Raw genomic sequence first — 22,525 nt, 5'->3', positions numbered from 1 at the left:
CTCACATTTTGACCCTCCTTCTCTGCTCTTCTACTTTCTCCCCCTTAAGACACTGGGTTTTGGGCTGGGGATGTGGCTCAAGCGGTAGCGCGATTGCCTGGCATGCGTGCGGCCCGGGTTCGATCCTCAGCACCACATGCAAAACAAAGATGTTGTGTCTGCCGAGAACTAAGAAATAAATATTAAAATTAAAAAAAAAAGACACTGGGTTTTGTGGATTGGAGTTTCTGACTCCATTTCTCTAGGCTTTCCAAGTAGTTGAATGCCACACACCTTTGAGGACACCTCGGGGTGCTATTATAACTTAGTGTGCCTTAGAATGTATTTGGAAACGGTTCCTGGTCAGAAATTCTGTTGAAAGAGAAACTGCAATGTATGAAGTTGCAGTCTAGCTCTTCCCAGCAAGGAAGAGGACACCACTGTGCACACTGCCTTGCCTGGGACAATGGCCTACCCCCAGAAGTCTAGATCCTCTCTGGGTTGGACTTAAGAGCCATTTCTCCCTGTAGCTGACTTGATTTTCAAACTTACACAGAACCCAAGCCTGGGAAAAGACTCTGGGACTCTCTTCCAGGCCTCTAGCCCTGCCCACCTTTCAATGCTGCTGTGCCTCAGCAGCTTTGGTTCTCTGCTCCCTCCCTGGACAAACATCTGCACCTGCAACCACCTGCCCAGCTGTGACTCCTAGCTCTATCCAGAGCCTTCTTAATCCAATCTAACTAACCTAGGGAATTGCTTAGATGGCTCCCCAGTGTGCTTCTTCAGCATTATAGCAGCAAATGTAAGCATTAAATCTGCCTAGATGACCTGTCCCACCAAGCAGGTCAGGTGAATCATCTTTCCATCATTTCCACCATTCATGAACATGACTCCCTGCCATCTCCCAAGTGAGACTTGCTTTCAGATTTTCATACAGCTGCAGACCCTCCAATCTGTGGCAATGTTTTCTTTTTTCTCCAGGCTCTCTCAGGTTCACCCTTGGTTTTCCACCCTACACTAACTCCCACCCTATTTCAACCCTCTTGTGGGCTTCCCTACTTCCTGTTGTGTCCTTCTGTTCCTCCATGGAAGGTTATTGCTCCTGAAATGATTTCCATCAGTCTATTTCCCTGCCTTTTGTTCCTTAAGGGCTCCCACTGCCCAAAGCACAAAGGTACTTTGGTGATTCCAGCCCCACTTCCATCTGAGTGGTATCCAGACAGAACCTTCTTCTCTTTCCTCTGCCCACATTTCTCATCCCAGTAAAGATGGTGACCAGGCAAAGTGCAGAAAAGAATTCTGGGACTCTGTGCTGTCCTTATTTATATGCAGTAAGACATCCAAGAGGCCTCAGGATACTTATTTCTCAATGACTGAGAATGAGCACTTTACAGTAACACCAAGAGATTCGCCTCAAAGTTTACCTAAGTATTCGAAGCATTTAAAGCACAATAGAGATTTAAAAATTTTTTTTTAGTTGTAGATGGACAGGATACCTTTATTTAATTTACTTATTTTTATGTGGTGCTGGGGATTGAATCCAGGGCTTCACACATGTGAGGCAAGCGCTCTACCACTGAGCCAAAACCCCAGCCTGCACAATAGAGTTTTTAAAAAAGAAGTCCTGAGCTGGGCCTGGTGGCAAATGCCTGTTATCCTAGTAACTCAGGAGGCTAAGGCAGAAGGATCACAAATTGGAGGCCAGCCTGAACAATGTAGTGATACCTGTCTCAAAATAAAAAATAAAAAGGGCTAGGGATGTAGCTCAGCAGTAAAGTATTCTTGGGTTCAATCCTCAGCACCAAAACCCAAACCAAACCAAACAAATAACAAGTCCTGAAGAGTCAAACTTCAGGGAACCATAAAAGAATGCAAGATTTAAGCAATCATGTGCTAAGGTTTCTCTGAAAAGGAAGAAGAAAGCTATCAAGATAATGGCATTCAGAACTCATACCAACGGATACCCCACAGTGAGAACCAATAAGGTTGATGCTGATTTGAGCGATGGCTCCCATGCGGATCTGATCAAATGCTCGGGTCAAAAAGGCAGCAAAAGTGCTAGCAAAAGCAATGGTCCGGCCACGGGTGGCACAGCCCAGTGCCACGCTCACCTGCAACACAGAGAACATGAATTAGAACATTCCTGGACCCTTTTCCCACCTAATTTAGATAGCAAAGTCCCTATGATAATTCCTATTCTGGATATTTAAGACTGCGCTGCAGTCCTAGCATGTTTCTTTTCTGTTCTCTTCTTTCTCAAACCTTTTGTACCCTCATTCCCTGCCTTTCATGCTCTTATGGGACCCTTATCTCGATACCTTCTGAGGAACGAGAAATGAAGAGATGAAGTGTTTCACATCTGCCCCATCCCTTCCTACTGGCTCACCTGCCTCTCCTTGAGAAGGGCCTGCCTACTGGTTATCCTAGATCCCATTCTTCTCTTGCATTCTCAAGTGTCTCCAACATGGTGTCTCCAAGTACACAACGATCCCCCCATGCCACTCAATCCGTTTTTCCCTTTCTCTTGTATCATCTTATTGCCAGTCAATACCCGCCAATACCTTCCATTGCCACTCTCCTATTCTGCCTCATCCTCCCTCCAGAGACTGTCCCACATCTATGTACTTCACAGAAAACTTCGTAGAAAGTCATCTATTGTTATTGTCCCCACCGTCTCATCTCCCATTTTCTCCATAGCCTACTTCATCTAGGTTGCCAGCCCCATAAATGACCTTGAGGCTGCCAAATGTGAGTGGTCTCCTGACCTCAGCTGGCATCTCACTTGGCCTCTCAGAAGCATTTGGCTCAAGAAGTCACCCTTCTTTTCTCAAAGCATGTTCTGCTGGAGGTTTCCGTGAGGTTGTAATGGGACCAGTCCTGCTGCTTCATTGGACTGTGCACCTCTTGTTACTCTGATACTCACATTTTAACAACCCCTAATTTATTCCTTACTATTCCTTTCTGTCTCTGCAACTCCAGGCTCATGTATCCCAGTAGACTTCAAATTGGAATACAAACATCTCCAGGAGTAAATAAGGACTTACCAAGGTGGGTGTCACTGTAGCTGGTTTCAAAGGCAGGCAAGCAAGATCTTTGACTGTGTAGCAACTGGGTTACATTCATCTGCTAGAGAAACAGCTGGTGGCTCCTTTTATACTGTCTCTCTAAAAATCACCTACCAACAACCTAACCCCCAAAAGGCATGTTCTCACCCACTTCAATCTTATAGAGAGCAACACTTGGAGTAGTAAACCTCCAACTGAATTAAAGAGGATACTTGGAAATAATTATGCCGGCACTAATAAAGCAAAGAATGTAAATAATCAGATGACAAATCCTTTCACAAGTCAAGTGGTTTTCAATTCTTTTTAACAAAACAGAATGAGATCGCAATGGAACTATCAACTATACAAATAATTTTTACAAACAACTTTTTTGAGACAGGGTCTCACTATCTTATCCAGATTGGCCTGGAACTGGACTGGTGACATTCCTGTCTCAGTTTCCCAAGTAGTTGGGATTACAGTTGTGTATCACTGCGCCTGGCTACAAACAACTTTAAATGAAAGATCATTATGTGATTTTTTTGGTTTGTAATGGAGAAGGAACTGAATGACATTCCTAATCAAATTTGTTTATGTGAATAAGGTTTCTTAGCACTTACATGATTAAAATGAAAAAAAGTTAATAGAATTTCTTCTAAGTCTTATTCAATTATATTTATCCACAGGTATATTAACAAATAGTAACAACCATAACTCAATCCAGAAGAAAAAAATTCTAATGCTTAGAGGCCTATTCATAAAAGAAAAATTTTAAAAAGCTATCAATCTGTATTTTTGTTCCAGAGAACAAGACAATCAATAAAAGGCTTTTGGGCTGGGGTTGTAGCTCAGTGGTAGAGTGCCTGCCTTGCATGTTTGAGGCACTGGGTTCAATCCCCAGCACCACGTAAAAATAAATAAATAAATAAATACAGATATTGTGTCCATCTACAAATAAAAAAATATTTTAAAAAATAAAAGGCTTTTAGGAATAAAGATATTGGGGGGAAGGAATGCAAATAAAAATTCAAGTAGAGGGCTGGGGATGTGGCTCAAGCGGTAGCGTGCTCGCCTGGCATGCGTGCGGCCCGGGTTCGATCCTCAGCACCACATACAAACAAAAGATGTTGTGTCCGCCGAAAAACTAAAAATAAAATTAATTAAAAAAAAATACAATTAAAAAAAAAATTCAAGTAGAAAAAGTGATTTAATTTCTAAAGAAAAATATCTTGGAGTAACCTTTAACTGGATAACTTGACTACTGAAATATCACAAATTTTAATAAACAGACAATTATATCATTTCCAACTATTTAATTTATGGTTAAAAATTCAGATGTTAGGGCTGGGGTTGTGGCTTAGCAGAACACTTGCCTAGCATGTACAAGGTGCTGGGTTGGATCCTCAGCACCACATACAAATAAATAAATAAAATAAAGGTATTGTGTCCAACTACCACTAAAAAAATATTTTAAAAAATTCAGATGTTAGGCCAGACACAGTTGTGTTATGCCCGTAGACCTATCTAGTTGTGAGACAGTGGCAGGAGAATCACTTGAGTCCGGGGAATTCAAGGCTAGCCTGTGAACCTAGTGAAACCCCATCTCAAAAGAAAAAAAAAATTCAGGTGGCTGGGGTTGTGGCTCAGTGGTAAGAGTGCTCACCTAGCATGCATGAAGCACTAGGTTAAATCCTCAGCACCACATAAAAATAAAGGTATTGTGTCCACCTAAAACTAAAAAATAAATATAAAAAAAAATTCAGGGTGGGCACACTTGTAATCCCAGTGACTTGGGAGGCTACGGCAGGAGGATCACAAGTTCAAAGCCACCCTCAGCAATTTATTGAGGCACTATGTAAAATAGTGAGGCCCTGTATCAAAATAAAATATAAAAAAAGGCTGGGTATGTGATTCAGTGGTTAAGCATCCCTGGGACCGATTCCTGGTACCAAAAAAAAATCAGATATTAACTTTAAAACTTGACAGAGGGATATGTAGCTTAGGAAAATGCATTCAGTGTATTGGCACCAAACCAGACTGATAGACCAATGGTATAGAATAGAGGACAGAGACTAACCTACAAAATTAAAATTATCTTATATTAGACAAAGGTGCCAAAAACATGCATTGGAGAAAAGATAGCCTCCTCAACAAATGGTGCTGGGAAAACTGGAAATCTGTATGCAACAAAATGAAATTAAATTCCTATCTCTCACCATGCACAAAACTCAAAGTGGATCAAGGACCTAGGAATTAAACCAGAGACTCTGTGTATAATAGAAGAAAAATTAGGCCCGATCTAGGAATTAAACCAGAGACTCTGTGTCTAACAGAAGAAAAATTAGGCCCTAATCTCCATCATGTGGGACTAGGCCTCAACTTCCTTAATAAGACTCGTATAGCACAAGAATTAAAACCAAGAATCAATAAATGGGATGGATTCAAACTAAAAAGTTTCTTCTCAGCAAAAGAAACAATCTATGAGGTGAATAGAGAGCCTACATCTTGGGAGCAAATTTTTTACCCCTCACACATCAGATAGAGCTCTAATCTCTAGAGTATATAAAGAACTCAAAAAGCTAAGCACCAAAATAACAAATAACCCAATCAATAAATGGACCAAGGACCTGAACAGACACTTCTCAGAAGATGATACACAATCAATCAGCAAATATATGAAAAAATGTTCATCATCTCTAGCAATTAGAGAAATGCAAATCAAAGCTACTTTAAGATATCATCTCATTCCTGTCAGAATGGCAGCTATTATGGAGACAAACAACAATAAGTGTTGGCGAGGATGTGGAGAAAAAGGCACATTCACACACTGCTGGTGGGACTGCAAATCGGTGCAGCCAATCTGGAAAGCAGTATAAAAATTCCTTGGAAAACTGGGAATGGAACTACCATTTGACACAATACCCAAAGGACTTAAAACAGCATACCACAGGGTCACAGCCACATCAACGTTTATAGCAGCATAATTCACAATAGCTAAACTGTGGAGCCAACCTAGATACCCTTCAGTAGATGAATGGATAAAGCAAATGTGCCATATATATACAATAGAATATTACTCAGCAATAAAAGAGAATAAAATCATGGCATTTGCAGGTAAATGGATGGAGTTGGAGAAGATAATGCTAAGTGAAGTTAGCCAATACAAAAAAAAATGCTCAATGTTTTCTCTGATATAAAGAGACTGACTCATAGTGGGGTAGGGAGGGGGAGCATAGGAGCAATAGATGAACTCTACATAGGACAGAGGGGTGGGAGGGGAAGGGAGGGGGCATGGGATTATTAATGATGGTGGAATGTGATGATCATTATTATCAAAAGTACATGTATGGAGACATGAATTGGTGTGAACATACTTCATATACAACCAGAGGTATGAAAAATTGTGCTCTGTATGTGTAATATGAATTGTAATGCATTGCACTGTCATTTATTTTAAAAAAACAATAAAAAAGAAAGTACATTCAGTGGCTACAGAGCGAACATGTCTGAAGATACCACTTTCTGCCCCCACCTCTAGGGCCCAAAGAGAGCTCCTATCCCCTCCTCACCCAGTCTTGTCCATCTCAAGAGGTGACACCACTCTCTCCTAGGAACTCCTGGCCTCTTGCATGCTGCTGATCTCTTGTCAGGGAAGGCTCATGAGTCCACTTCTCTCCCATGACCACAGCTATTACACAGCCATGTTCCAGTTTCTTCCCCACCCTTAGCTCCAACAACCTCTCCATCACGTCGCATAGTCTCGAAAAACACACCCTGTCCCTTTTCTGCTTAAGCTTTCCTATGGCTTCCCAGAAAACTGCAAGAAAACCAGGGTTGCTGAAAGTGGCTGACAATACCCTATGATTTGGTCCTTCAAGACCAAATCTGAGACAATTTCCTTCTATGCTCACAATGCCACTCTGGCCTTCCCTCCATTCCTTAAGCATTTCAGACTGTGGCCTGCCTCACATCTATCTAGCCAGACCCTCTGCTGGGAATGTTATCCCCCGCATCTGTACACAACTGATTCCTTGTCACCTGAGTTCCAGCTTGAATATCACCTCTCTTGAGAGGCTGTCCCTGATCAACCCTCACTCTCAACATAACCACATCATGATACTAAATACCACCTTCTGGCCTCCTCTTTTCTGTTTTCTCCCAACTGTGAGTTTGTATCATTAGGCACAGAGCACAGTGATTAGCTGAAGGAATCAATGAGTCAGGGACAATCTTTTTGACAGGAGGTTTGACACAGAAAATTAAGGACCATATTTTTTTCATTCAAAATGAAAACAACTTAATGAGACCCATGAACAAATATACATATTCTTACAATTGTGATGACTTTATTTACTAAACAGAGATGCTTGAACTCTGGTACTGATAGGGCCAGGGAATGACTATAAAGGAATGAGTAGGCCAAAAAAGCATGGGAACCATGAAAAGCTGATTGTGAATGCTAGGACTACTGCTTGGCTCCAGCCAAATGGCATCAGGGAGGCACACCAGCCCATGGTGGCAGCTCTTTCCATTTGTGAAAAGACTCTAGAGAGTTAGAGTCTATATAAAAATATTCTGATTTTTAAATGCTGGAAACTCCTTTTTTCTCCCCCCTGTACCGGGGACTGAACCCAGGGATGCTTAACCTTTAAGCCACAGCCACAGCCCTTTTTATATTTTATTTTGAGATAGGATCTCACCAAGTTTCTTTTTTAGGGCCTCATTAAGTTGCTGAGGCTGGCTTTGAACTTGTGATGCTCCTGCCTCAGTCTCTTCAGCCATTGGGATTACAGGCCTGTGCCACCATGCCCAGCAGCAACTAATTATTATTTTTTAATATTTTTATTTATTTATTTATTTTTAGTTTTCGGCAGACACAACATCTTTGTTTGTATGTGGTGCTGAGGATCGAACCCGGGCCGCACGCATGCCAGGCGAGCGTGCTACCGCTTGAGCCACATCCCCAGCCCCAGCAACTAATTCTTAAAGCATGATTTTATAAGGCCCTGGGCCCCAGTAGGAAGGGAGAAACCACATTCTTGTTGGCATGTCAATGTATTTGCCTGAGTAGCTAAAGGATTGCCTACTTATTGGGTCTAGCCTGGATAGAAAAAGATAATAGGAAGCTCAAGAAGCTTTAGGCCTGGTGTGCTTGAACTGTTGCTGTCTACCTACCTGGACAGGATGTCCAGAGGGTGCTGGGCAATCTACCATGCCTCTCTTAGCAGTCCTGGAGGCCACCTCTTAACTATATCTGGCTACTTGCCTCCTATTTCTCAGGGGACTTTGTCTCCAGTCTGTAGCTTTTATAAATGGAAAGAAAAACAGTAATGCAGGGTGGATCTTCTGTGTCCAGTGGGCCACTGATGGTCAATGAGAAGCCCCAAGAGGGTGGCACAGCACACTCACCATGTTTTGCTCAGCAATAAAACACTCAATGAATCGTTCAGGGTGCTCTTTCTTGAATATCTCAGAGAAGGTGGAGTTCTTGGTGTTACAATCCAGCACAATGACTCTGTTGTTTGCATGGCCCAGCTTAGCTAGAGCCAAACCACATGCTTTTCGAGTAGACACCTAGAAGAAAGTCAAGTGGCATGATTTCTTGGAATGCACTTAGAAGGCAGGCACAATTTTGTAGAATTACAAATTGTTATCTTGATGAAGAAATTAAATAATCTCTTTTTATTTCACATACTCTTAAGCCCCACTTGCCGTATAGGAAAACACTCCACAACTCAACAGGAAGATTTCTGACATTGTAGTTTTTTACTTCATTCTTCAATTAACTTTGCTACATTAATTAGTTTACTGTCTAAAAATTCACAGATGGCATTTTATTTGAAACATCTGAATTAACTACATTTATTGTCCCATTCAGATAGTTCATTAAAAATTTTAAATTCATTTTCTAAAATGTGGATGCCTCTGTTGCTTTTTAATTATAAAACTGATAATACTAATTGGAAACTAATTGCAAGCTATAAAATATCAACTTTAGAATCATGACACCAATAATAAAAAATTCCATTAGGATATACTTTGAGATTGAACTGAATTTATAAATTAATTTAGGGGAGACCTGGCATCTTTACAATATGGACTTTTTATATTAAAAAATAAGGTAAAACAAAAACAAACAAAAAACCCCCGAACAAGGCTGGTGATATAGCTCTGTTGGTAAAGTACTTGGCCTTGCATGCACAAGGTCCTGGGTTTAATCCCCAGCACCACAAAAAACAAAAAACCAAGCTGGGTGGTGCACGCCTGTAATCCCAGCAGCTAGGGAAGCTGAGGCAAGAGTATTGTGAGTTCAAAGCCAGCCTCAGCAAAAGCAAGGCGCTAAGCAACTCAGTGAGACCCTGTCTCTAAATAAAATACAAAACAGGGCTGCGGATGTGGCTCAGTGGTCGACTGCCCAAGTTTAACCCCCAGTACAAAACAAACAAACCCCAAAACAACAAAAACAAGGATCCAGGCACAGTAATGTATGCCCCTAATCCCAGGGACTCTAAAGGTTGAGGTAGGAGGATCACAAGTTTTGGGCCAGCCTCCAACTTAGCAAGGCCCTGTATCAAAATTTAAAATTAAAAAGGGCTGAAGGTGTAGCTCAGGGGTAAAGCACCTAATCCTCAGTACGACCAAACCAAACCAAAAACCAAAACAAGGCTTGGCAATCCCTGAAACTGTTTTTTTTTTCACCAGGGATTGAACCCAGAGGGACTTAACCACTGACCCACATGCCCAAAGCTTTCTATTTTTTGTTTTGAGACACAGTCTTGCTTAGTTGTGCAGAGCCAACTTTGAACTTGTGATGCTCCTGCTTCAGCTTCCCAAGTTGCTGGGATTACAAGTGTGTGCCACTGCACCTGGATCCTCAAACTGTTAAGTGCAGAATTACCATATGACTTAGCAATTCTACTCCTAGGTATATTCCCAAGATAAAATGTAAACCTATACAAAAACTTGGACACAAATGTCCAAAGAAACATTATTCCCAATACTCAGAAGATAGAAACAACCAAATGTCTATCAATGGATAAATGAATAAACAAGATGTGGTATACCTATAAATGGAATGTTATTCAGTCATAAAAAGAAACAAAGTACTGCAGCATGAATGAGCTTCAAAAACACTATGCTAAGTCAAAGAGACCAGACACAGAAAATCATATATGGCTGGGGATGCTGCTCAGTGGATGAGTGCCCCTGAGTTCAATTTCCAGTATCCCTCCCCCACAAAAAGATTTTAAACAGAAAATGTGGTGCTATGGACGTAGGTCTAGCATGCATGAGGCCCTGGGTTAGAGCCCCAGCACCACAAAAAAGGCAATGTGTACACACACTATAAAATTCAAAAGCTATAACAGGATATCAAATGAAGAGGCTATATTCCTTTTGTTCCTGTCCCTCAGCTACCTGGTTCCCCTTTCCAGATGTAAATGGCAATAAGGCTTTCATGAGGGCTGGGATGTGGCTCATGTGGTATCGTGCTTGCCTAGCATGTGTAAGGCACTGGGTTCGATTCTCAGCACCACATAAAAATAAAATAAAAAAGATATTGTGTCCACCTAAAACTAAAAAATAAATTTTTTAAAAATAAGGCTTTCGTGAGGCCTGTTTACAGAAATGGTCTAGGGCATTTCTTACAAAGGCACATGATCTTCTTTTAGGCTTCTAGTTGCACAAGCATATTAATACAGATTTTATATATCTAAATTTATTTTTGGCCATTTTACTATTATAAAGGGATCATCTTCTTACCATCATACCTAATAACCAATTATAATTAAGGTAAAGTATGTTCACACCAATTTATGCCATTATACATGTACTCTTTTTTTTGCATTACAATTCTTAATACACATATATACCACTTTCATATCATCTGTTTGTATATAAGGTATGTTGGCACCAAATTCAAATCTTCATACATGTATTTTGTATAATGAACATATTTTATATACAGAGATACAAAAAATTGTGCCGTATATGTGTAATTAGGATTGTAATGCATTCTACTGTTGTCGTGTATTTAAAAAATAAATAAATTTAAAAAAATAATTAAGGTAAATAAAAAGAATTGATTCTTTTTTTTTTTTTTTTTTTTTTTAATTTTTTATTGTTGGCTGTTCAAAACATTACATAGTTCTTGTTATATCATATTTCACAATTTGATTCAAGTGGGTTATGAGCTCCCATTTTTACCCCATATACAGATTGCAGAATCACGTCAGTTACACATCCATTGATTTACATATTGCCATACTAGTGTCTGTTGTATTCTGCTGTCTTTCCTATCCTCTACTATCCCCCCTCCCCTCCCCTCCCCTCCCCTCCCCTCTTCTCTCTCTGCCCCCTTTACTGACAAGAATTGATTCTTGTATGTTAGTTTTGCTACAAGCTCTCTCACTGGTCTTTGTTCTTAATTTTAACCATTTCTGGTTCTCTTGGGTTTTCCAGACATATAACTCTATCATCTGCAAATAATATGAAACTTACCTTCTCCTTGTTGGTGCTGATTATTTTATTCTTTCATTTAACCACAGTGACTAACATTTCCAGAGTGGGGCTAAATCTCTTTGCAAGATTATTAAAAATGTTTTTACCTTTAGGTACAAAAGGGGCTCCGGGGCTGGCATTGTGGCTCAGTGGTAGATCACTTGCCTTGCATGTGTAAGGAACTGGGCTTGAAACTCAACATCACATAAAAATAAATAAGATATTGTGTCCACATACAACTAAAAAAAATTTAAAACTAAAAAGGGGCTCCAGATTTACAATATATTTATCTAGAATTGAACCTAGTCTTGCACTATACTGAAGAGCAACATCTCCAGCCCTAAGCAATTTTTCAAACAGGAATGAATGCTGAAATTTTACTTAATGTTTTACTTTCTTTAATACATATAAAAATAATTAGGTTTTTCTTTCCTCCTTTGTATAACTCACTGATGTATTATTAGGTCAAACAGTCCCTGACTCTTTAATTGTTCGATTTTTTGGGCTTTACAATGGTATTTGAAAGTTATTCACCTTTGTTATAAAAATGGGGACCCTCCAACTTTAGCCTCTCAAGTTCTGAGAGTATAGGTACATGCCATTGCATCAAACTTATATACTTGCCATTTAAAAAAAAAATTGAGTGTTGAGACAGTCTTGCTAAGTTGTGCAGGTTGTCTTAAACTTCTTTTAATGTACTAATGCACATGACCTTGGTTAATGTTTTACTTAGTTTTTTTTTGCACTGATATTTATAATTGGTCTATAGTTTTCTTTGGGCTATTTTTGTTACATTTTGGCTTCATAAATGAATTGAGATGATACTTTGTTCTTCAAATTTGGAAAGGTTTGAAACAGCTAAAGAATTACCTATTCTTTGAAGGCTAAAAATAAGTCACCCTTGAAATTTGGTGAACCTGATGCTTCAGAGGTATTATCTTGGACAGTTTTCTCAAGACTTTTTCCTATGGCTATTGACAGATTTAAGCTTTTTATATCTCTTTTAGTCAACTTTTGATATTTCATGCATTCCTAAAATATGGCCCCCATCCTTTTAAACATGTTTTCATACCAATTAGCATGGAGTTGTATAGCTTTCTATTCATATATAAATATATATGTATATTTTAGTTGTAGACGGACACGACACCTATTTATTTATTTTATTTGCTTATTTATTTAATTAATTAATTAATTAATTATGTGTCGCTGAGGATCAAACTCAGTGCCTTACACATGCTAGGAGAGTGTTCTACCACTGAGCCCCCTCTCTTAATTCTTTTTTTTTTAATATTTTTTAGTTACAGATGGATACATATCTTTATTTTTTTTTTAATTTTTCTGTGGTGCTGAGGATCGAACTCAGTGCCTCACGCGTGCTAGGCGAGTGCTCTACCTCTGAGCCACAATCCCAGCCCCTCTCTTAATTCTTTATGTGTTCTCTGTATCTGTGTTTATTGCCTTTTCCCAAAGACTAAATTTTATTTTTTTTAAATTTATTTTGTAGTTTTAGGTGGACATAATATTTTTTTTATTTTTATGTGGTGCTGAGGACTGAACCCAGGTCCTCATGCATACTAGGTAAGCACTCTACCACTGAGCCACAACCGCAGCCCCAAGACTAAATTTAATATATTTATGGCTTTTATCTCATCAAGGAGGCTAGCTAATAGCTTGTTTGCTATATTGGTAATTCAAAGGGCCAGTTTTATAACTTCTTTTGTTTTTAATTTGATTTTTGGAGTTGTAGATGGACATAATGCCTTTATTTTATTTGTTTATTTCTATGTGGTGCTGAGGATTGAACCCAGTGCCTCACATATACTAGGCAAGCACTCTGCCATTGAGCCACAGCCCCAGTCCCAAAGGACCAATTTTAGAATCACACATTAATGTGTCTTCTTTTTTAATTCACTGATTTTTGGGCAGGGGTGCCGGGGATTGAACTCAGGGGCACTCAACCACTGAGCAACTTCCCCACCCTGTTTTGTATTTTATTTAGAGACAGGGTCTCACTGAGTTGCTTAATTAGCACCTCACCACTGCTGAGGCTGGCTTTGAACTTGAGATCCTCCTGCCTCAGCCTCCTGAGCCACTGGGATTATAGGCATGTGCCACTGCATCCAGCTAATTTGCTGATTTTTGACAAACTACTCTGCTTCCCTAATACATTTTTCCTATTCATAAGTTCTTTAAAAAATTAAAAGTTCCCATAATCCCTTCTTTCAGATAAACACTTAACAATTTGATGTCATTCCTCTAAATACACTTTTATGTCCTATAATAAATAATGTGCTAACTCCTTTTAAGATTTTCTACACAAAAATAAAATCATATGTTACTTTTCATTCAAAAACTTCTAGTAATAATTTAGGCAAGCTCAGCCTCTCTTGCTGGGTTGTTTCCAATTTTGGTATCAGAACCCACACTGCAATCAACATTCCTTCCAATAGACATATCTGCATGCTTACAGATATGTGTTTTTATAGGATAAATCCCTATAAGTTGCACAGCTAGTTTGAAGGGTATGAAGAGCTGAAGTATTAAGACACATTGCCAAAGTACCCTTCTGCTTTTTAATTTCGTTCCTAATTTCTCAAGTGGTTAATTCATCTGGTTTTAATCTATATTATCAGGTTAAGAAAACAACCAAATGGGGCTGGGATTGTGGCTCAGCGGTAGAGTGCTCGCCCAGCATGGGCAGGGCCCGGGTTCGATCCTCAGCACCACATAAAAATAAAGGTATTGTGTCTGTGTCTATCTACACCTAAAAAATAAATATTATAAAAATAAAACAACCAATACTCAAAATTTGTGCAAATAAATAGGGAAAATAAAAGAAGAGTCAAAAAATACTTCCTTCCAGGCTGAGGTTGTATCTCAGTGGTGGAGTACTTGCCTATTAGGTGTGAGGTACTGGGTTTGATCCTCAGCACCACATAAAAACAAATAAATGAAACAAAGGTATTGCGTCCATCTACAACTAAAAAAAAATATTTTTAAATGCCTTAAAAATATTTCCACCTAGGCCTGCTGCCTTATTTCTTCTGTCTTGAAGACCCAACCTTTTTTAGGTCTGCTATAGTATACCACAGGGCAGAATATAAAAATAACAAAACCCACTGGGCATGGTGGTGTACAACTACAGTTCAGCTCTTCAGGCAGGATCATTCAAGCCCAGGAGTCTGAGGACAGCCTGGGCAGCATAGCAACACCTTGTCTTAAATAAATACACACACACACACACACCAAAAACTTTTATATAAGGCTTTATGTTTAGGGTTTTACACATAACTTGATTCCTTTTTGAAGAATTGTTGTTTGATAAATTGGACTGCTTTCTTGTGTAATCCAGCATAAAGTTCAAAAGATTGGCCCATCCTTCTCAGGCAGACACACAATCATGGTAGTTTTGTGCATAGTTGGACTGTCAGGGCAAAAATTGAACTAAGGAAGCAAGACAAAGCCATAAGGCCCTGGATGGTAATAAATAGGAATTGATCAGTATGAAAATTCAGACCTAAGTAAGTATAAAAGCAAAGAATAAAAAAAGAGAATAAACCCATCTTTACTGATTATAACCATTAAGTAATTATCACACAATTGGTTTATCCATTGATATTAAGATAAATCAAGAATACTATGTATTTAGGAAGAAAGAGAACAAAGCATGTTGATATACATGATTTAGTCAATCACCCACATTTTGCTTACCACATCGCCAACTTCATAAGCAGGTGAACAGGTCATTTTTATATCCATGATATTGACTTGAGGTGAATCCTCAATAGGGGTTTGTGGTACAAGACTCCTGTTGGTCTGTATCTGGCTCTCAATTAATTTGATAATTGCATCTGCTCTTTCTTTTGGCATTGGTTTTCCATACCAACTTTCTGCATCTTCAACATCTGCAAGAAAAAAGCCATTCATTCCAAACTTTTAATGAGCATCTATTAGGTCATTTGAAAGGCTTTACGATTAAAAAATGTTAAATCTAGGACTCCCATTAAGAACCAGGCATAGAGGGGCCTAGTATGGTACTGCAGTCAGAGAGATCAGCCTGAACAAAGGCCATGTGACTTTAAAGGGGGCCATTGGCCCATATTCGGTAAATGGAGAGAAGAATGTGGGAGATTACGTTGAAAACACAGAAAGGGTAGACTGTGGAGTGGAGGGCTCATGGGTATAAAGAGTCTGAATTTTATCCAACACAACCTGGGAAACCATTGAAGGGATTGGATTAGTAAATGATTAGTCATGTTGTATAAAGATCACTGTGGTAGCAATGTGGAGACTGGCTTGGAAGGAAGCAAGCTGGAAGTAGACAGACCCCTCCAGATGTTGTTGCAGTTCAGAAGAGATGATGGGGGCTTGGCAACAATTGTGGCAGTTGAGATGGGGAGGGGAAAACACATCTTACATACTCTAAGGGATCACATATATGGAGTGACAACATAGGGGAGAGGGAGAGTCAAGGACAGTGCCCAGGGTTCTGCCAAGGAAACACTGGTAATGTTATTTATGGAACTGGGGGAACCACAGTAAGATTATATTTGGGGGAAGAGTTGTGGACTGGTTTTATTCTAAAATATCTATATTATTGTTTAAAGAAACCAGAAATCTAAACTTGAACAATTTCAGACAGCCTTAAGTATGCAAGGACTTAGTCTTTTAAAACTCCTTTCTGGACTGGGGCTATAGCTCAGTGGCAGAGCACTTACCTGACGCATGTGAGGCACTGGGTTCAATTCTTAGCACCACATAAAAATAAACAAATAACAAACAGCATAGCATGATGTCTATGTACAACTACAAAAAAAAAATTTTTAAAACCAACCAGCCAAACCAAAAAAAAAAAAAAAAACACAAAAAAAACCCACCTTGGGCTGGGGTTGTAGCTCAGTGGCAGAGAACTTGCCTAACGTGTGAGCACTGGGTTTGATTCTCAGCACCACATATAAATAACTAAAATAAAGGTCCATTAACTAACTAAAATAATGTGTTTTAAAAAAACCCTACCTTCCTCCCCCAATCCTAGTTCCACAGCTGCCATTTCAAGATGTGATACTTCACCAAGTCCCTGTGTTTTTCTAGATGGCCTGGGCCAAAGCAAGTATACATGTATGCATACTCTTATTCATGGGGCTGCTCATACATGTAGCACAGTTTATCATTCTATGAATGGAACAGTGAAGATCATTTCGCATTAGCCTTCCAATTAATGCACCACCACACATGGAAGAATGTTTTGATTGTTATAGTTATTGTAGATAAATGAACACTTAGTGAACTCTTCTCCTAGCCACTCCTTCACACAGGTAGATAAATCACTGTTGACTGGCTTTCGCCTCCTACCCTAACCAGACAGAGTTATCTAGTGAGGGCAAGAGAGGAGTCTTGAGCACATGTTACAGGTGTTATCATTGTTCACTAAGGAAAAGGCATTTGCTTTGCATCCTTCTGCTGTGCACACCAATGTTCTGAATACACACAAGTAGGAAAGAAACACTTACTTGGCATGCCCCTCCCCTTGAAGGTCTTGGCAACCACGGCAGTGGGCTTGCTTTTCACTTGAGCTGCTTGCCAGAACACCTGGCACAGTGCCTCCACATCACGACCATCCACCATGTAAGTGTTCCACCTGTTAACAAGGATACCAGGTTACAACGAAGAAGGGAAGCAGGACAGAAAGAAGGTAAGGCAAGAAAAGGTATGGTTACCCAAAGGCTTCACAGCGCTTCTGATAGACTTCTATGCAGTGCTCAAGGGGCAAGGTGCCACCATGTCCCAGGCGGTTCACATCAAAGATCACCACAAGATTATCCAGACTGTAGTAGGAAGCGAAGGCCAATGCCTCCCAGACAGAGCCTTCAGACGACTCACCATCTCCCAGGAGGCAGAACACACGGTAGCTGGAACAAGCCAAGAAAAGTTTAGGATCCTGCTGGGGGCTTACCTGGACCACTCAAACAAATGCATTTCAGGGACAGGGACAAAGGAACAGACTGGACAAGACTGGAGATGCCACTTCAGATCATCAGGTCCCTATGCCTATTTTCTCCTTACCAATTCTAAGCATACTCAGCAGCTGAAGAAAGGACATTCTAAATGCTTGGGCCTCATGAGATGGTCATCACCTTTGGTGAGCTTTCTCATTCCAGCTCTGAGGCTATTTTTAGCTGCTTCTGCTATTTCTCTCAATCAGAAAGCAAAAGGCAAGAGGGGAATGGGAAGAAAGCAGTTCCCTGAAATTCCCAAACAACATATACACTTAAATTTTCTTGGCAAATTCCATTTTTAAGTACCACTATCTTCTATTTCTTTCCTTCCCTTCCTTCCCTCCTTCCCTCCCTCCCTTCCTTCCTGTACTGGGGATTGAACCCAAGGGTGCGTAACCATTGAGCCACATCTCCAGTCCTTTTAAATATTTTATATAGACAGGGTCTCACTAATTTGCTTAGGGCCTTCCTAAATTGCTGAGGCTGGCTTTGAACTCACAATCCTCCTACCTCAGCCTCCCAAGCTGCTGGGATTATAGGCATGCACTACCACGCCCAGTACCACTTCCTTCTATTTCTGATATTACAATTTATCTACAATAACTATAACAATCAAAACATTCTTCCATGTATGGTGGTGCATGCCTATAATTCCAGCAACTCAGGAAGCTGAGACAGGTGGGTCACAAGTTTGAGGCCAGCCTCAGCAACTTAGTGAGGCCTTAATAAATTTAGCAAGACCGTGTCTCAAAATTTGAAAAAAAAAAAAAAAAAAAAAGGCTGGGTATGTACCTCAGATCTCACTAAAATGCTCTAAGTTAAAAAAAAAAAAGTTAACTCCAGGATAAGAAAAAGAGAAACAGTCACCAATGAAAAATTTCAGACCTATGGGAAATGGAGCAGGGTAGCCTAAGGACTAGAGGAAGCACAATGAAATGCTTCCAGAGTCGCCATGGAGCCCAGGGGAACTGATCATTTAGGGTTCTTCCCCATCTGAGGAGCTAGGTGGCTGTTTTCCCAAGGAGACAGAAGCTCCCCACCCTGGAGAAATTGAACCCGAGGGGCTCTGGACTCAGGCCTGCTATACACAGCAGAGGACGTGGGTGCTCATGGAACTGGACCAGGTACATCACCACTGCTTTGCTCCCACATCAGCAACAGCAACCTTTCAAGAAAGAGACTGATTTTCTTGTCTTTGAAAAGGGGGAACCAGGGCTAAAGATGTAGCTCAGTACTAGAAGAGCACTTGCCTAGCATGTGTGAGACACTGGGTTTGATCCTCAGCACCACATACAAATAATTAAAGGAATTGCATCCATCTACAACTAAAACAAAAGAAAAAGGGGGAACCAACCCAGAAAAACGTCCTTTGTTATTAGCATTCAGGGGCCCTATGCAAAGAAAAACCCACTAATGAGTTCATTCTAGAGGAAAGATCACCAGAGATGGAAAACACAAAGTTGTTACTTAGGAAAGATCTATGTGCTAATACAGAGGTACCTGTACTGCAGCTACCACTTAGACCCCAACCAGGAATGGTAAGACAGTTTCCAGAAACCTGATTTCTTTACTGCTCCAATACTTGGTAACATGAGCTTTAAAAACCATTTGTCTTCCCAAACTATTGAACTGAAAAGTTTAAGTGAGAAGATGGGGCAGTGGAGTGAATATGGGTAAGTGCCTTACCTGGCCTGGTCAAAGTACTTGCCAGTATATGCCATCCCACACGCAGCCCCCAGTCCTTGCCCAAGCCATCCTGTTGCCACATCAACAAAGGACAGTCTCTGTAAGAGAAAAGGGACCCAATGAACCTAGGAGCAGCTGTAGGACAAGAATGTCAAGCAGATTTCCAGTGCTGAATGTAAGCCACTCCTGTTGACCATCCCACCAGGCTAAATGAATTCCTCTTTGACACGCCCACATGCACCCTGAGTCTCAGATCAATGTCATAAGAGGACTATGGGTTGAGCCCCACCCAGTCTGGGCTGGAAACTGGAGTGACAAAGATGCCACGCCCAGGACTGGGGTTGTGGCTCAGTGGTAGAGTGCTTGCCAAGCATGTGTGAGGCACTGGGTTCAATTCTCAGCACCACATAAAAATAAATGAATAACATAATGGTATTGCGTCAATCTACAACCCAAGAATTTTTTTTAATTCTTAAAAAAAAAAAAAAGATGCCAGCTGGGCATGGTGGCATACACTTGTAACCCCAGCTGCTCAGGAGGCTGAGACAGGAGGATTGAGAGTTCAAAGCCAGCCTCAGCAAAAAGTGAGGGACTAAGCAACTCAGTGAGACCCTGTCTCTAAATAAAATACAAAATAGGGCTAGGATATGGCTCAGTGGTCCAGTGCCCCCAAGTTCAATCCCAGGGACCCCGCCCCCCAAAAAAGATGCCATGCCCAGGTAACCACAGAATTCAGCATGGGGAGGGTGACTAGAATTTTGGGAACACAGAGGAGGGAACTTAACTGCAAAGCAGAAAATGTAAGGCATCTTCCCAAGGCCTTTGTTCCAGCCATGCAAAAACCACATGTGCAATCTTTTAGAAAATATGGGTTCTTTGGGGCTGGGATTGTGGCACAGAGGTAGAGCGCTTGCCTAGCACGTGCGAGGCCCCGGGTTAGATCCTCACACCACATAAAAATAAATAAAATAAAGACAACTACAACTAAAAAATAAATATATAAAAAAAGAAAATATGGGTTCTTAAATAGAAACCCCCAACACTAAAGTTTGTGAGTTTCCTGGTTTGTAAAACTCAGGTGAACTGTTGGTCATACAGAAGTGCCACTACTATAAGCAGATCACTTTCCACTACTACTTTGCCACACCTCTGCTAACATCCAGTTTGCATGTACCAAAATCCCTGTGCCATGAAGAGAATGTGACCCATGAAAAAGGGTTGCTGCTCTGGCGGGACATGCCCCACTCCTGAGCTTCCAGATATACTGAATTTATTTAATAGCTTCTGCTGCTGCCATCTCAGCCTAATTACTGACATCCCTTGCCTGTCAATGCAGTGGCCTCTTCTGCCTCCCCGACCCAGACATTCTCAACCCAGCCACCAGTAGGAGTCTATTAAAACTTAAGGTAGAGGGAAGCAGCGGCTGGGGATGTGGCTTAGCAGTAGAGCACTTGCCTCGCACATGCGAGACCCTGGGTTCGATCCTCAGCACCACATACAAAAATAAACAAATGAAATAAAGTTGTTGTGTCCAACTACAACTAAAAAATAAATATTAAAAAAAAACTTAAGCCAGGGGCTAGGCAAGTACTCTAGCATATGTGAGGCACTGGGTTCTATTCTCAGCACCACATAAAAATAAATAAAATAAAGGTCCATTGACAACTAAAAAAACAAAAAACCTAAGCCAGGATGGTGGTACACACCTGTAATCCCAGCAACTTCAGAGGCTGAGGCCCTAAGCAATTTAATGAGAACTGTCAAAATATAAAAATATAATATAAATATTTTTATAATAAATATTTTTGATATAAAGTATCAAAAATAAGTAGGGCTGGGGATTTGGCTCAGTGGTAAAGTTTCCCTGGGTTAAACCCCCAGAACCCAAAACAACAAAAACAAACAACAACAAAAACTTAAACCAGGTTAACAGATCTATGCTAACAGCCCAAGTTCTTACACCAGCTTGCCCACTTCAGCCCCCTTACCTCCTACTTGCCTTCTCACTACCCCAGGCACTTTAGCTTTCTTGCTGTCCCTTAAGCACAATGGGCACATATCTGCCTCAGGGCCTTAGCACTTGTAGTTGCTGCTACCCAAGTGCTTGTGCTTAGATATGAGCATAGTTCACTCTCTCACTTTATAAATTGCTGTTCAAACATCAGTATCATGGTCTCTGGATTATTCTCTTTCAACCAGTGCCCTCTACCCCCTCCCTCCACCTTACTTTGTTCCAGAATGCTTAGCCTCATCAGATTTGCTATCTATTTCCAGGTTTGTATCTCGTCTGTCTCCTCTGTCCAAATGCCAGCTTCATTCACAGACCAGTGCCATGTTCATCACTACCATGAATAAATGAATGGTACTTGTCATTCTCAGATCTCTTTCCTGTTTCCCATTCTCCACTGCTCTCTGGGACTTTCTGACCTTACCTGGAATTCTCCACATGCTTTGTGCCCTCAGATTCCCTTTCAATTTTGTATTTCTCACCTAGTGGAACTGTGCCGCTGAAGATTCTTCTGATCATGTCTCTAGGTTTGTCTTCCTCTCTATGGTTCCTGCCTCCTTTAACAAGCTCTGGTTAGCTGCCTTGCATGCCCTTGGAGTTGATGACCTACAATGTCATGGACCAAGCCTGGGCTCAACACTCAGACCAATTCTGCTGCCTTCTGGCCATGAAGTGTGGGGCAAGTGAGCCCACTTCCTCAAGGCTTCACTTTTTAGGTTTGATGGAGACAAGAGCCCCCCTCAGGTGGCAGGATTTTATGATGTACACAAAGAACCAACATGATAAACAGGGCCCATTTTAGGCCTGTTGCCACATGATGACTTAAAAACTGGTTAAGAAGCAAGCATCAGAACAGGCCCAGGGTTCCCCTGCCGACGTACCTTTGAGAGGATGAATCGGTCGTTGTCTGGGTTCTCTGGGTCTGACTGTTTATATCTCATTGTGTGGAAGAAAAGCACAGACATGATCTCGGCAGCACTGCTGCATGATGTAGGGTGGCTGAAAGGCAGACACAAAGCAAGTCAATTCTCAAAGGCATGTGACAGTGCATGAAGCTGCCTTTCAGCTTATGCTCTCCACAATCCAAGGGAGTCCATGGCCTCCCAACTCATGGCTGAAGACTGCTTCACAGCCCAGTAACCTCACAATCTCTTGCACACAGTGAGATGCTCTGAGGCTAGTTCCCTTCTATTGGGAGCACTTGCACTCAGAGCAAGTTCACCTTCTGAGTTCAACTTGAGCATCATTTCACCCGTGTGATTTCATCCATAGTGAAATGAAATTTCTGAGGAAATTTCAGGAGCATCATT

General features: G+C 40.8%; 1 protein-coding gene across 1 annotated transcript in view; it reads right to left on the bottom strand.

Moving 5' to 3' along the window:
* Positions 1–22,195, bottom strand: part of Tktl1 (transketolase like 1) — a 29,502-nt gene extending 7,307 nt beyond the window's left edge. The window contains exons 1-7 of the mRNA XM_027921760.1: positions 22,097–22,195; positions 19,208–19,305; positions 17,243–17,434; positions 17,036–17,163; positions 15,237–15,430; positions 8,433–8,597; positions 1,934–2,090 (exon numbers count right to left, since the gene is read on the bottom strand). Of these exons, the coding sequence (XP_027777561.1) occupies positions 1,934–2,090; positions 8,433–8,597; positions 15,237–15,430; positions 17,036–17,163; positions 17,243–17,434; positions 19,208–19,305; positions 22,097–22,180 (1,018 nt within the window). The 5' untranslated portion in view covers positions 22,181–22,195. The remainder of the gene's footprint in view (positions 1–1,933; positions 2,091–8,432; positions 8,598–15,236; positions 15,431–17,035; positions 17,164–17,242; positions 17,435–19,207; positions 19,306–22,096) is intronic.
* Positions 22,196–22,525: the final 330 nt, after the last annotated feature.

The sequence above is a fragment of the Marmota flaviventris genome, chromosome X (assembly GCF_047511675.1).
Source record: "Marmota flaviventris isolate mMarFla1 chromosome X, mMarFla1.hap1, whole genome shotgun sequence".
In the NCBI taxonomy this organism is placed as follows: Eukaryota; Metazoa; Chordata; class Mammalia; order Rodentia; family Sciuridae; genus Marmota; species Marmota flaviventris.
Note: the sequence above shows the minus strand (reverse complement) of the source record. Positions and strands in the feature narration are given on the sequence as shown.